Genomic DNA, 15,637 nt, shown 5'->3' with positions numbered 1-15,637 from the left:
AATAATGCAATACAAATATAACTCATTGTATTAACAAGCAAGCCTCATCTCAGGATACTTTGAATCTATTTTTTATTTTTAATTTAAATACTGATTGATATTTTAAAATGATTTTCTTCTGTTACATTTACATATATAAAGTCAAACAACATAGGCGAGAACAGGGCTTCGCTTCCAGATGAGCTCAATGCCTTTGACTGTCAAAATGTGAACCATCACAAACTCCCAGATCCCCCAATGATCCTATGATCTCAGTCTCCGAGGCCAACATGCCAGCATCCTTCAGGAGGGTGAACCCAAAAAAAAAAGCATCCAGCCCAGACGGGGTACCTGGCAAAATTCTAAAGAGCTGTGCTGATCAATGGCTGGAGTGTTCACTGAGATCTTTAACCTCTTGCCTCTGGAGTCTATAGCCACCTGCTTCAAGCAGGCTTCAATTATACCAGTGCCCAAGAACGTGGTGATCTGCCTCAATGACTATTATTCAGTAGCACTTACATCCACAATGATGAAGTGCTTTGAGAGCTGGTTTGAGATGGTTGTTGACTTCAGGAGGGCACAGAGCGACCACTCCCCGCTGAACATCGACGGCTCCTCAGTACAGATCGTTAAGAGCATGAAATTTCTTGGTGTTCACCTGGTGGAGAATCCCATCTGGTCCCTCAACACCAGCTCCATAGCAAAGAAAGCCCAGCAGCGTCTCTACTTTCTGCAAAGGCTGAGGAAAGTCCATCTCCCACCCTCCCCCCCCCCCCCATCCTCATCACATTCTACAGGGGTTGTATTGAGGGCATCCTGAGCAGCTGCATCATTGCCTGGTTCAGAAATTGCACCATCTCAGATTGCAAGACCCTGCAGCGGATAGTGAGGTCAGCTGAGAAGATCATCGGGGTCTCTCTTCCCGCCGTTACGGACATTTACACCACATGCTGCATCCGCAAAGCAAACAGCATTATGATGGACCCCACGCACCCCTCATACAAACTCTTCTCCCTCCTGCCATCTGGGAAAAGGCACCAAAGCATTCCGGCTCTCACGACCAGACTATGTAACAGTTTCTTCCCCCAAGCTATCAGACTCCTCAAATATCCAGAGCCCGGACTGACACCTTACTGCCCTATTGTCTTGTTTATTATTTATTATAATGCCTGCACTGCTTTGTGCTCTTTATGCAGTCCAGTGTAGGTCTGTAGTCTAGTGTAGTTTTTTTCTGTGTTTTTTTTTTACGTAGTTTAGTCTAGTTTTTGTACTGTCATATAACACCATAGTCCTGAAAAACGTTGTCTCGTTTTTACTGTGTACTGTACCTGCAGTTATGGTTGAAATGACAATGAAAGTGACTTGACTTGGTATTGAAACATACCAACTCCTGCCTGAGAAATGGCACGGATTCACTCCAATTTGCCTACTGGCGCACGGGTTCACAGTAAATGCCATCTCATTAGCTCCTCACTCAACCCTGGAATATCTGTACAGCAAAGATGCATACATCAGGATGCTCTTTATCGACTTCAGTTTGGCATCCAGTACTATCAGCCCTTCAAACCTAATCAATAACCTTCATGACCTTGACCTTGAAACCTCCTTGTGCAATTGAATCTTCGATTTCCTCACTTTGGATTGGCAACAATACCTCCTCCACAATCTCCATCGGCACAGGTGCATCAGAAGGCTGTGTGCTTAGCCTTCAGCTCTACTAGCTTTAGACTCACAACTGTGTGGCTGAGCACAGCTCCAATGGTATTTTGAAGTTTGTTAACGATGCTGCTGTCATCGGCTAAATCAAAGGTGGTGATGAATCAACATTTAGGAGGCAGACTGAAGATCTGGCTGAGTGGTGCCACAATAACAACTTCTCTCTCAATGTCAGCAAGACCAAGGTGCCGATTATTGACTTCAGGAAGAGAAAACCAGAGGTCTATGAGCCAGTCCTCATTGGAGGATCAGAGACGGAGAGGGTCAGCAACTTTAAATTCCTCTGTGTTATCACTTCAGAGGACCTGTCCTGGGCCCAGCACAAAAGTGCAATTACGAAGAAAGTATGGCGGCACCTCTATTTCTTGGGAGGTTCTGAAGATTCGCACACTGATGCTACTTCCGGAGTATGGCCCGCGATCCCGTGGGAGCTTGTGCGGCAATGCCAAGGCTGCATGGCCGTGGTAAAGGTCAAGGCGAAAAGGAAAAACCTTCTATCCCCGCAATCATCCTGGGAAACTTGAGGCCTTGGGAAATGAGATGGATGAACTTGGTGCACTGAGCAAAACCCAGAGGGAATACCGGGAGCGCAGTGTTCTTGCGCTCAACTGAGGCCTGGCTACACGTGCATTTCAAGACCATCCCAGCGGACAGAGACGTACATTATTATTCTGTACTTTATTATTAGTTAAGTCTGCACACTGCTGTGTGTTTTTAAGTGTTGCTGCTGTAATGAAAGAATTTCCCACTCAGGATCAACAAAGTAGTTATTATTGATATGACATCTAAAACTATGGATGCTTGGTGGACAGTATATTGACTGGTATGGAAACACTAATGCCCTTGAATGGAAAATCCTCCAAAATGTAGTGTATGCAGCCCAGTCCACCACAGGAAAGGCCCTCCCCACCACTGGGGACATCTACAAAGTGTGCTGCCACAACAAAGGAACATCCATCATCAAGGACCTCCATTATCCAGGTTATGCTCTCATCTTGCTTCTACCATCGAGGAGGAGGTACAGGAGCTTTAGGTCCCACATCACCAGGTTCAGGAAAAGTTATTCCCCTTCAACCACCAGGCTCTTGCACCAGCATGGATAGCTTCACTCACCACATCTCTGAACCGATTCCAGAACCTACAAACCCAATTACAAGGCCTCTACAACCCATGTTCTCAGCATTTCTTATTCATTACAATTTTTTGTTTTTCTTGTATTTGCAGTATCTTCTTTTCCACAGTGGTTCTTTGTCTGACTTTGCTTGTGTGTAGTTTTTTTTTTAACTGATTCTATTGTATTTCTCACAAGAAAATGAATAGTGGGGTAGTATATGGTGACATGTACACACTTCGATATTTAATTTGAAAATTAGATTGAAGATTGTTCTCCAAAGAACCGTCATTTACTAAATGGACTGGATGGTCTCTTGTGTTGCTGTAAGAGCTTCTAGTTAGTGACGCATAATATAGCCAACACTTTACAAAAATGCCAATATGCAAAAATTCAGCTGTGACAAGCCTATAAGACATGCCCATCATCAAAAGTGATATGCAATTTCACAGAGTACATTGCTTTTCAAATATAAAATAGATGTTAGCAATTATGTATTTATTAATATTTTTATAGAACACATTTGCAAATCTCAATAGGATCTCAACAGGGTAAAAGTTAACTGCTAAAGATTGTATTTCATCTAGATTCTGCAATGAAGTCCTTATGCATTAATGCACTTAAGAGGAAGAAGTGTATTGACAGAACAGATTTAGATTATTATGCTGTGAATTTTTATATAATAATTGAGGTGGTTTGCAAATGGCACCTGAGGGCTCATTAATGTATGGACTGATAAAAAGTAATATGTGAAGAGCTTTTTGAAAGCAGTTCAACATGGCGAATCGTGAAGTAGGTGCGTAGAAATTGGAATAGAATGAGGGTGTATTTATAGAATCCCCTAGAATTTTATATGACTCACTGGAATATACACTCAATGGCCACTTTATTATGTAGCTCCTGTGTCTAATAAAGCGGCCACTGATTGTACATTTGCGATCTTCTATGGCTGTAGCTCATTCACTTCAAGATTCAATGTGTCGTGCATTCAGAGATGCTCTTCTGCACACCACTGTTGTAATGCATGGTTACTTGAGTTATCATTGCCTTCCTGTCAGCTTGACCCAGTCTGGTCATTCTCCACTCTCATTAACAAGGCGTTTTCACCCACAGAACTGCCACTCGCTGGCCTCTGTGAACTCTAGCGACTGATGTGTGTGAAAATCCCAGGAGATCAGCAGTTTCTGAGATACTCAAACCACCCCATCTGGCACTGTCCATTGTCTAAGCAACTTAGATCACATACCTTCCCCATTCTGATGTTTGGTCTGAACAACAACTGAACCTCTTGGCCATGCCTGCATGCTTTTATGCACTGAGTTGCTGCCACATGATTGACTGATTAGGTATTTTCCTTCACAACATGCACCTAAAAGTGGCCACTGTGTGTGTATTTTTGCTGTTGCCTAATAACTTAAATAACATCTACTAATCTGGTAGGAAGAATGGATAAGTGACCTTCATTAAAAATGCCAATTCTGTTTAAGAAGTCACAAATTTTGATAGTAAATAAAATCCCTTCAAACAGGAAGAAAGGTAGGGACAGAAAAGAACAAAACAAAACAGAAACTGATTGAAAATCAGGGATATTTTTGGCATTAGAGCAATAGATAATGAAACAGTGAGGGGTTGGAGGAAAACAGACATATGAGGCAAGTACAAGTGCAATAAAAACAAAAATCTGTGATATGTTAATTCACGTGAACCTTTATTTAACTGACAGAAGTACAAAGAAAAAATTTTCAATAGTTTTACTGACCAACTTAATTGTATTTTGTAAATATACACAAATTTAGAATTTGATGCCTGCAACACACTCAACAAAAGTTGGGACAGAGTTAAAATAAGATTGAAAAGTGCACAGAATATTCAAGTAACACCGGTTTGGAAGACTCCACATTAAGCAGGCTAATTGGTAGCAGGTGAGGTATCATGACTGGGTATAAAAGTAGTGTCCATCAAAGGCTCAGTCTTTGCAAGCAAGGATGGGTCGTGGCTCACCCCTTTGTGCCAAAATTCGTGAGAGAATTGTTAGTCAGTTCAAAAGGAACATTTCCCAATGCAAGATTGCAGAGAATTTAGGTCTTTATGTCTTACAGTACATAATATTGTGAAAAGATTCAGAGAATTCAGAGACATCTCAGTGCGTAAAGGGCAAGGTCGGAAACCACTGTTGAATGCACATGATCTTCGAGCCCTCAGGCAGCACTGCCTAAGAAACCGTCATGCTACTGTGACAATTATAGCCACCTGGGCTCAGGAGTACTTCGGAAAACCATTGTCACTTAACACAGTCCGTCGCTGCATCCAGAAATGCAACTTGAAACTGTATTACGCAGGGAGGAAACCATACATCAACTCTGTGCAGAAACGCCGGCGAGTTCTCTGGGCCTGAGCTCATCTCAGATGGACCGAAAGACTGTGGAACCATGTGCTGTGGTCAGATGAGTCCACATTTCAGCTAGTTTTTGGAAAAAACGGGCGTCGAGTTCTCTGTGCCAAAGATGAAAACGACCATCCTGATTGTTATCAGCGAAAGGTGCAAAAGCCAGCATCTGTGATGGTATGGGGGTGCATCAGTGCCCGTGGCATGGGTGAGTTGCGTGTATGTGAAGGTACCATTGACTCTGAGGCGTATATTAGGATTTTAGAGAGACATATGTTGCCATCAAGGCATCGTCTCTTCCCGGGACGTCCATGCTTATTTCAGGACAATGCCAGACCACATTCTGCACAGGCTACAACAGCATGGCTTTGTAGACACAGAGTGCGTGTGCTTGACTGGCCTGCTGCCAGTCCAGATCTATCTCTTATTGAAAATGCATGGCGCATCATGAAGAGGAGAATCAGACAACGGAGACCAAGGACTGTTGAGCAGCTGAAGTCTTATATCAAGCAAGAATGGACAAAATTTCCAATTGCAAATCTACTACAATTAGTATCCACAGTTCCAAAACGATTAAAAAGTGTTATTAAAAGGAAAGGTGATGTAACACAATGGTAAACATGCCTCTGCCCCAACTTTTGTTGAGTGTGTTGCAGCCATCAAATTCTAAATTTGTGTATATTTATAAAATACAATTAAGTTGGTCAGTAAAACTATTGAAAATCTTTTCTTTGTACTTTTGTCAGTTAAATAAAGGTTCACGTGAATTAACATATCACAGATTTTTGCTCTTATTGTATTTTGGAAAATATCCCAACTTTTCTGGAAATGGGGTTTGTAGTAACGGAGAAGCAGATAATTTAAAAGAGCAGAGGAAGACAGAGTAATGGGAGTGAAAGAATGTTAAAAATAGTGGGAGGAGGGGAAGGGTGGGGGGAAGAGGCTGGGTGGAGAGGGGGGGAAAAAGCAGGAAGGATGCCAATACTTCCATATTCCAATGAAACGCAGCCTTGTAGTGTCAGTGGCTCTTCACGGTACAGAGTTCAGTCAGTGGTAAGGGAAGCAAATGCAATGTTAGCATTCATTTTAAGAGGACTAGAACATAAAAGGATGTAATGCTGACGTTTTAAGGCATTGGTCAGACCGCATTAGGAGTACTGAGAGTAGCTTCCGGCCCCTTATCTAAGAAAGGACTGCTGGCAATGGAGAGGATCCAGAGGTGTGTCTGGAGAATAATTCTGGGAATGAAAAGGTTAACATGAGGAGCATTTGATGGCTCTGGGCCTGTACTCACTAGAGTTTAGAAGAATGAGGGGAATCTTATTGAAACCTATCAAATTTTGAAAGGTCCAGAGAGAGGGGACACGAAGGGGATGTTTCCAATAGTTTTGTTGTTTAGGGCATAGCTGCATAATAGAGGGGCGTCCCTTTTGAACACATGAGGAGGAATTTTTCAGCCATAGGCTGATGAATCTGTGGGATTCATTGCCTTAGACAGCTGTGGAGGCCAGGTCACTGGATAATACTTAAAGTAGAGGTTGATGGTTTCTTGATAAGGGTGTCAAAGGTTAAGGGGAGAAAGCAGGAGAATGGGGTTGAAGGGGATAATAAATCAGCCATGATGGAATGGTGGAGCAGACTCAATGGGCCAAGTGGCCTAATTCTGTCCCTTTGTCTTTTGGTCTTATTGTTTAATCCTGTTGTAAAATACCCTGCGACTACAATATGAATTGCATTTAAAGATGTTTTGAAGATTAGCTTTACTTGTCACATGTACATCAAAACATACTGCAATAATGCATTGCACCAAACTAAAGCCACCAGAGGAATCCCATGTTGTCAAGGGGAGAACGCACGAACTCCTTACAGACAGCAGCAGGAATCAAACCCTGATCTTGTAGCTAGCGCTGTAACAGTGTTACACTAACCGCTACCCCATTGTGCTGCCCTTTTTCTATAATGTTTTTATATTTTTATAATTGCCTACTAGGCAAGAAATATTGCTTAGCAAACTAATCTAAAAATAATGTACATGGATTACAACCTTCTCGTACAGGTCAAGCAATTTCCAGAAATTATTTCTTTTTATTTCAGCCTCTACCTTGAACAAATATGAATGTCATAAGTTAATGCTCAGTATAAAGTGTAAAGGGTCAATTAAAAATCGTTCATTCGGCTTCTCTGTATGTGTTCTGAGGTAAATCTTTATTCTAAGTGGATATTCAACCATTTTTACGAAAGCACAGCTGCATGGAATACTTTGAACTGGTGCCTCATAGCAGCAGGTGTTGAAAAGGAGGAGGCTTTTGCCAGAGTCAGCTAGATTTTCTGTCAGGTTGCTTTCTCCAAGATAAGGAACAAGCACTTTCACATCACTACCCTTTACCTGCTACAGGATTTGGTCGTAAAATGCCAAAAATGCCCCTGATCTACAGGCAGTTTTCTGCTAATGCTTGTCCTTCCCGTTCCTCTCTTTCTTCCCTTTTGAAAGGATTTTATTTATGATCAAATTTCATGACTTTTTTTTTTAAAAAAAGGTCATTGGTGTTGAGTCAAGGAGGTCTCCTGGAGTGGCATGGTATCACAGTGGTCAGCTGGTACAGCATCAGCTGAGAGACTGGGGTTCAATTCCTGCCGCTGTCTGTAAGGAGTTTGTACATTTTCCCCGTGACCGTGTGGGTTTCCTCTGATTTCTGTCTGCATTCCAAAAACACACAGGTCAGGATCAGTAAGCTGTGGGCATGCTACGTTGACAGCAGAAGCAGGGCGACACTTGCAGGCTGCCCTGAGCACATCCTCAGACTGTGTGGGTTTTTGACACAAATGACGCATTTCGCTCTATGTTTTGATGTATATGTGATAAATAAATCTCACCTTTAATTTTACCTTTAGTCCATTCCTCATGCAAGATTAGGTTCCACAGCCAAAGAAATTCTGACCATGTAGGGAACCTTATGCTCAGCCAATGACCTGGTTAATATTGTGGTATACTGATATATTACACAACAGCAGACCATTAAACGGTCACCTTTTGTACAGTGGCTCCTTTATCATTTCCTAGACTTCTATCACATACCTGTTGGAGGTTCAAGCTTGCAGCCATTTTCCTGGCACCATCCCACTGGGCGGAGTCTGCAGTCCAGATAAAATAACCACTGATCGTGATCTTCAATATCGTTCAGTCCTTCATAACGCAGGCACAATCTCCCACCGACATTCTCTACCACACGGACTACCCAGAACTGGAAAGGGTTTTTAGCATCCTGAAGTTCAATTAGAGATTTAGGCGTAACGAGGTCCACAGTGTTCTTCCCTCTAAGCGGCTGTTTCAAATAAGAGGAAAATTGTAGAGTGCACAAACTGGAAGTCAGTACCTATTAAAACTGTCTAAATACAAGAAAACTGCATATTCTGTACGCATTGCCGTCTCTTACTTTACAATGTACAGTTTTGCTGTATACAAATCATTTCTAACATTGAAAATGGAGGCAAACTCTAGAGGTCACTGAGTGTGAATGTGCGGACGGGTGAGTGAATGTGAACAACGGGTGTTGTTCCCTACATCACAACTACTCAAAGGGCAAGTTCAGAGGTGCACACGTTCCTTAGAGCTCATCTCTGACCATTTGTGGATGCTTACCCCTTCCAGAAGATTGGCAGGAGCTGTCCTTGCGCCAGTCAAATCCCGAATAAGAAATTCTGTCCAGTCTCCATACTTCTCACAAATTGCTGTAAAACAGGAAAAGCACTTCGGTGAACCACACAATCATCCCCCTTTGGGAACACAGGAACACAACCAGGAGCAGAATTAGGCCTTGTGGCCCTTGGAGCTTTCTTTGTCATTTATCAAGATCTTGGCTGATTTACCCAAGCATGTGAAAACGGGACTTTCGCTTAGTATCCAGTAATCTATCAAACTCTGTTTTGAATGAGCAGAATAGCTGAGCCTCTAAAACTCTCCAGGATGAAGAATTCCAAAGATCCACCACCATGCCAGCGAGGAAGTTTCTCCCCTTCTCACAAGGTGGAGCTACTTTAGCCAGAGGGTAGCGAATCTATGGAATTCATTGCCTCAGACTGGCATGGAGGCCAAGTCATTGAGCAGAGTTAAAATGGAGGCTCATGATTAGTAAAAGGGTGTCAAAGGTTACAGGGAGAATGGGATTGAGGGAGATAATAAGTCATGATGGTTCAGACAAGATGGGCTGAATGGCCTAACCCTGCTCCTATTTTTTATGGTTTCATTTCATCTGAAAATCCTTATTTGAATCTGGACCTTTGGCTTTTGACTCCTAAGACTGGGATAATATCCTCCCCCTCCACGCTGTAAGAATTTTGATAACTTCAACATTATAACTACCCGCTCTTCTTAACTCTAGAGAAGGCAGTCCATTTTCCTGGCACTGACCCAATGATTGAAACCCACAGTCTAGATAAAGGAGTCAATAGTCCATTCAATCCTTCACGGAAAAACACTCTCCCACCGTCATTCTCCAACACACAAACTGACTGGTGATGAAAAAGGTTTTTAGCTCAAGGTCTACAGTGTTCTTCCCTTTTGCATATAGCTTCCAATAATTAAGTGTGGGCATATTAAACAGTAGGAAAGAGCATATTTGGTTGGTTTTAGTGTTAACTGATCAGAAAACAGCATAATTCATTTTAATATGACAGATCATGCAAACCCAAGTACAGTAATTACAAAGCAAACAAAATGTCCCATCTCAATGATGAAACAATCATCGTATAATTAAATAATAATAACAACCCTCCCTAGGTATCTATTAAACATATTCACGTGGAAGCCTCCAAGATAAATTTTGAGGTAGCAAACAATTCCAGCATTTTTGCCAAATGCTAATAAATTACTTATTTAATCCCAAACATTATCACATCACCTTGGCAGAGCACAAGGTAGAATGCCAAAACTTCAGGCTTCCTGCAGTATATTTTTCAAAAATTATCTTAAAACTTAATTTTAGTACATTGTTCATAAATGGACTCTGTTTCAATTAATCAGAAAACTTTCCCTTGTCCAAGCACAGATATATAGTGCCTCAGTATGATTATTGCTACTGTGCTTAACTCAAAGGGTGTATAAAGTTCAAAGCACAGTAACAATATGATTATTGTTATTGTGCTTTACTAAGGGTGTATAACCAATAAACAGTGCACGGAAATCAGGCAGATATATGCTTAAGATCAGTCTTATTCAAAAATGTTGGATATGATTCGATGGAGAGGGGGAAAAAGAAAGAAAAGCAGTAACAAAAATTTGGAACCTAGCTGTTTTATTGCAGTCAAAAAGATATGGTAATGATACCTTATCACTTCATTTTAACAACTTTATTCTAATAATGTATTCTACTATTCTATAAAGATGTTGCTAAGAGCTGAGAACCTGAGTTATAGGGAGAGGTTAAATAAGTTGGACTTTATTCCCGAGAGCGTAGAAAAATGAGGGGAGATTTGATAGAGATATATGAAATTTATGAGGGGTATAAACAGGATAAATTCGAGCAGGCTTTTCCCACTGCGGGTGGGTGAGACTACTACTACAGGTCGTAGGTTAAGGGTGAAAGGTGAAATGTTTAAGGGGAATGAGGGGGAACATCATTCAGAAGGTGGGTAGGAGTATGGAATGAGCTGCGGGTGGAAGAGGTGGATTCAGATTTGATTTCAACATTTCAGAGCAATTTTGGATAGGTACACAGATGGGAATAGTACAGAGGCCTATGGTCTGGGTGTGGGTCAATGGGCCTGTTTTTTTGTGCTGTAGTGTTCTATGTCTAGTATGTTTCCAATGTCCATGCACTCATCTACTCAGATGTCCCCAGGACCAACAATCTCACTTTAAGCACTCTTATTTGTTATTTCATGCTCTCATTATTTATTGCTATTTATTTCTATTTGCATTTGTGCAGTTTGTTGTCTTCCACGCTGTTCCTCTTTCACTGACCCAGTTTACAGTTACTATTCTATAGCTTTGCTAAGTATTTCTGCAAGAAAAAGAATCTCAGGGTTGGATGTGGTGACATGCATGTACTCTGATAATAAATTTTACTTTGAACTTTTTTGAACTTTGAAATTCATGGAAACAGAACAAAGTACTTTTAGTTTTGCTTTGGCAACATTGTGAAACCTTCATGAAAAGTAAAATTGTAGAAACTGTTTCAAAAGTAACTTAAAACAGTAAGTTGACCCCCCCCCCCCCCACACATCACGTCATTAAAAAGAAACCCCATAACTATCACGTTGGGTGCTTGCCAGAGCCTGGATGAAAGATGACGACATATTGTACAAAATCATTTGATGGTTCAGTGGTCATAAATAAATTAGTAAATTAATAGAAAACTATAATACACTGAAAATATTGTGTAAACAAAAACAAGAAATGTGGACAACTGGAACACAAGGACTTTAACATTTAACTTAATATTTCAAAAGAAAGATGATTGCAATCTCTCTCAGTTTGCAGGTCACTAGCGACTTCAGTTTGTGTGGCTTGTGTGAGTCTGTACAAGACAACAGTACTTGCAGCATCCTGAAGCTCATCTTGAGATATCCTGTCAGGTGAAACTTCTCCATGTGGGAGAGATTTGATTTCAACATTGAAGAGAGGTTTGGTTAGGCACAAGGATGGGAGGAGTATGGAGGGCTGTGGACCAGGTCCAGGTAGATGGGACTAGGCAGCATAGCTTGACATGGACTAGATACGACAAAGGGCCTGTTTCTGAGCTGTGCTGTTCTATGACACGATGAATCTCAAACTTGGAAGATACCCGTCAAGGCCTCTTCTTCCAGAGTCTGCTTGGGTCTTCTCTTGGCACAAAGAAAATCCCTCTTGGCACATTTCTAAGCCTTTTCCCCCTTGCAACCTCTCTCTCTCTCGTTTGGCACACATAACTGCACATTGTTACTGCTTGGCTAGCGTGAGGAGCATGCACTTAAAATCTGGCACCCTACTGTGACTATTGCCCAGCCAAGCATCAACAGCCGTGTCCAACTGAGGCAGGTCCCAAAAAAAAATCATTCAGGGTCAGATTCAGTGCTTGCTGCTGGGTGTAAACCACCTTAACAACATAAAATTGTGGATTTTGGCCAAGTTCACAATCTTGGGCTTCAGTGGCAAATGCAGCTATCCTCCAGCTCACCAGAAGCAATCACAATGCAATTGTTGCACATCTGATTCCAGCAGAATCTAATTCATTATCACTTAGATGACGTGATATTTGTTGGTTTACAGCAGTACAGTGAAAAGACATACAACTACTATGAATTACTAAAACAAATAAATGGTGTTAATAAAAAAACGAATAATGAGGTAGTGTTTATGGGTTCATGGATGGTTCAGATATCTGATGTCAGAGCGCAAAAAGCTGTTTCTGAATTATTAAGAGTGGGTATTCAGACCCAACGATTTTAAAAAAGAGCAAAAAATCAACCTGTTCATCTTTTCTACCCGTCACCTCCCAGTTTCTTACTTGACTCCCCCTTCCCCACTCTCCCCCCTTTTCCTACCTGTCACCTACCAGTTTGTACTCCACCCTCTACCCCATCTTATTCTGACTTCAAACCCCCCCCCCCCTTCCTTTCCAGAACCTGATGAAGGATCTTGGCTCGAAAAGTCGACTGTTTGTTCCCCTCCATAGATGGTGCCTGACTTGCTCAATTCCTCCAGCACTGTGTGTGTGTGTGTGTGAGTGTTACCCAACCAAACCTAAAACACTGATTGTTATTTGCAGCATCCATGCAAAACATACAACTCCAACCATAACCAAAACTGCGTACAATTTTGAAGAACGTACTTCAGTGCAGTCTACTTCCACTGAACTTAGGTGAAACTGGAACTAGAGGTTCAAAGTTCAAAGTAAAATTTATTATCAGAGTACATATATGTCACCACATAGAACCCTGCGGGCCAAACTCAGCAAATCCATAGAACAGTAAGTGTATACTATAAACGTCAGGAACTGTTAACTGTAAACTGTGCAAATGCAGATATAAATAAATAGCAATAAATAATGAGCATGAAATGTCAATATAACAAAGTCTTTAAATGAGTGTAGCTATCCCCTTTTGTTCAAGAGCCTGATGGTTGAGGGGTTGTAACTGTTCTTGAACCTGGTGGTGCGAGTCCTGAGGCGCCTGTACCTTCTACCTGATGACAGCAGGAAGAAAAGAGCCTGGTCTGGGCGAAGATCTTTGAGGATGGATGCTGCTTTTCTACATCACATAGATGTGCTCAATGGTTGAGAGGGTTTTACCCGTGATGTACTGGCCGAATCCACCAACTTTTGTTGGATTTTCCACCCAAAGGCATTGGTGTTCTGACACCAGGCCGTAGTGCAGACAGTCAGTACACTTTCCATACACATCTGTAGAAGTTTGCCAAGGTTTCCGATGACATGCCGAGCCCCCACAGACTCCTGAGGAAGTAGAGGCACTGTTGTGCTTTTGTTGAAATTATATTTATACAATGGGTCCAGGACAGGTCCCCTGAGATAGTGACACCCAGGAATTTAAAGTTACTGACCATTTCCATCTCTGGTCCTCTGACGATTACTGACACATGGACCTCTGGCTTCCCTCTCCTGAAATCTACAATCAGTTCCTTGGTCGTACTGACATTGAGGGAGAGGTTGTTGTTATGACACCACTCAGCCAAGTTTTCAGTCTCGCTCTTGTATGCTGATTCATCACCTACTCTGGTACAGCCCACAACAGTCACGTCATCAGCAAACTTGTATATAAACGTTGGAGCTGCACTTAGCCACATAGTCATGGGTGTAAAGCGAGTAGAGCAGGGGGCCAAGTATATATCCCAGCGGTGCTACTGATGCAGATTGTGGAGGAGATGTTTCTGCCAATCCAAACTGACTGGGGTCAACAAGTGAGAAAATCCAGGATCCAATTGCACAAGGGGTATTGAGGCCCAGGTCTTGGAGTTTACTGATTAGTTTTGAGGGGATGATGGTGCTAAATGTTGAGCTGTAATCGATAAAGAGCATCCTGAAGTATGTATCTTCGCTGTCCAGATATTCCAGGGTTGTGTAAAGAGCCAGAAAGATAGCATCTGCTGAAGACCTGTTGCTTGGGTAGGAGAACTGACATTCAGACAGGAGGTGATATGCTTCAGCACCAGCCTCTCAAACACTTCTTCACAGTGGATCTAAGTGCCACTGGGCGATAGTCATTGAGGCAGGTTACCAAGCTCTTCCTGAGCACTGGTACGATTGAAGCCTGCTTGAAGCAGGTGGGTACCAGACATTGCCGGAGTGAGAGGTTGAAGATATCCATGAACACACCTGCCAGTTGGTCAGCGCAGGCCTTCAGTACTAAGCCAGGTACTCCATCTGGACTGGATGCTTTCCTTGGATTCACTCTTGAGGGCAGCCCACACGTCAACTTCAGATACTGAGACCAAAGGATCATTGGGAGGCATAGGGATGCACAATGGACCCTCCCTATTCTGTTGGTCAAAGCAAGCATAGAAGACATTAAACTCATCTGGAACCGAAGCTCTGGTGTCCTCTGTGTTGTAGATTTAGCTTTGTAGGTGGTTATGGCAGCCAAACCCTGCCACAGCTGTTGAGCATCCCTCTCCGATTCCAGTCTACTCTGGAAACCACTTTGCTCGAGAGATGGCTTTCCAGAGATCATACCTGCAACCTCTTGTAGCATTCTTGACCTCCAAATTTGAATTTGAATGCCTCTGATCTGGCTCTCAGCAGGTTCCAGATTTCATTGTTCATCCAGGGCTTCTGACTGGGGAAAACCCTGAATGATTTTGTGGGGACACCTGACAGAGGTCTACAAGATCATGAGGGTGAAAGATGTGGTCTTCACCTCAGGGAAGGGGCACTAAAAACAAGAGTACAATTTTCAGATCAAAGGTGAGAGATTTGAAAGGGACAGTAGGTGCAGCCCCTTCAAAGGGTGGTGCACCTTTGTAATGAGCTGCCAGAAACAGCAGTTGAGGTGGGCACATTAGCAACGTTTAAACGCTTTCTAGGCAAGTGCATGGATAGGAGAGGTTTGGAGGGGTATGGGCCAAATACGGGCAGATGGGACTAGCTCAGTAGGCAATACAGTCAGTACGGATGAGTTGGGCAAAAAGGCCCGTTTCCACGTTGTATGACTCTTTAACTAATACCATGTCCTTAGTGCTGCCAAGTTATAGTTTAGCTAATTACTTCTAACTTCACTTCCATAACTTCACTTTCAGAACTTAAAAGAAACATAAAGCTACTTCTGATCTAATACAAATGCAATAAATTCTATCAGGATCAAGTGCTGAAACTGCAAAAATTCTGATCGAAACTAGACTGAACATACCTTACCTATAGCACTCAAAGTAGATTAGTAGTAGACATATTCCAACACACAAGAGATTCTGCAGATGCTGGAAACCTGGAGCAAAACACACAAAATGCTGGAGGAAC

General features: G+C 42.2%; 1 protein-coding gene across 2 annotated transcripts in view; it reads right to left on the bottom strand.

Moving 5' to 3' along the window:
• The window catches only part of sfmbt2 (Scm like with four mbt domains 2), a 236,072-nt gene that overhangs the window by 133,956 nt on the left and 86,479 nt on the right, over positions 1 to 15,637 (bottom strand). For both annotated transcript variants that reach the window (XM_073066530.1, XM_073066529.1), the window contains 2 exons: positions 8,833 to 8,921; positions 8,269 to 8,515 (listed from right to left, as the gene is read on the bottom strand). In XM_073066530.1, the coding sequence (XP_072922631.1) occupies positions 8,269 to 8,515; positions 8,833 to 8,921 (336 nt within the window). The remainder of the gene's footprint in view (positions 1 to 8,268; positions 8,516 to 8,832; positions 8,922 to 15,637) is intronic.

Source organism: Hemitrygon akajei, chromosome 14, assembly GCF_048418815.1.
Source record: "Hemitrygon akajei chromosome 14, sHemAka1.3, whole genome shotgun sequence".
NCBI lineage: Eukaryota > Metazoa > Chordata > Chondrichthyes > Myliobatiformes > Dasyatidae > Hemitrygon > Hemitrygon akajei.
The sequence above is the reverse complement of the archived record's forward strand: the minus strand, read 5'-3'. Positions and strand labels throughout refer to the sequence as shown.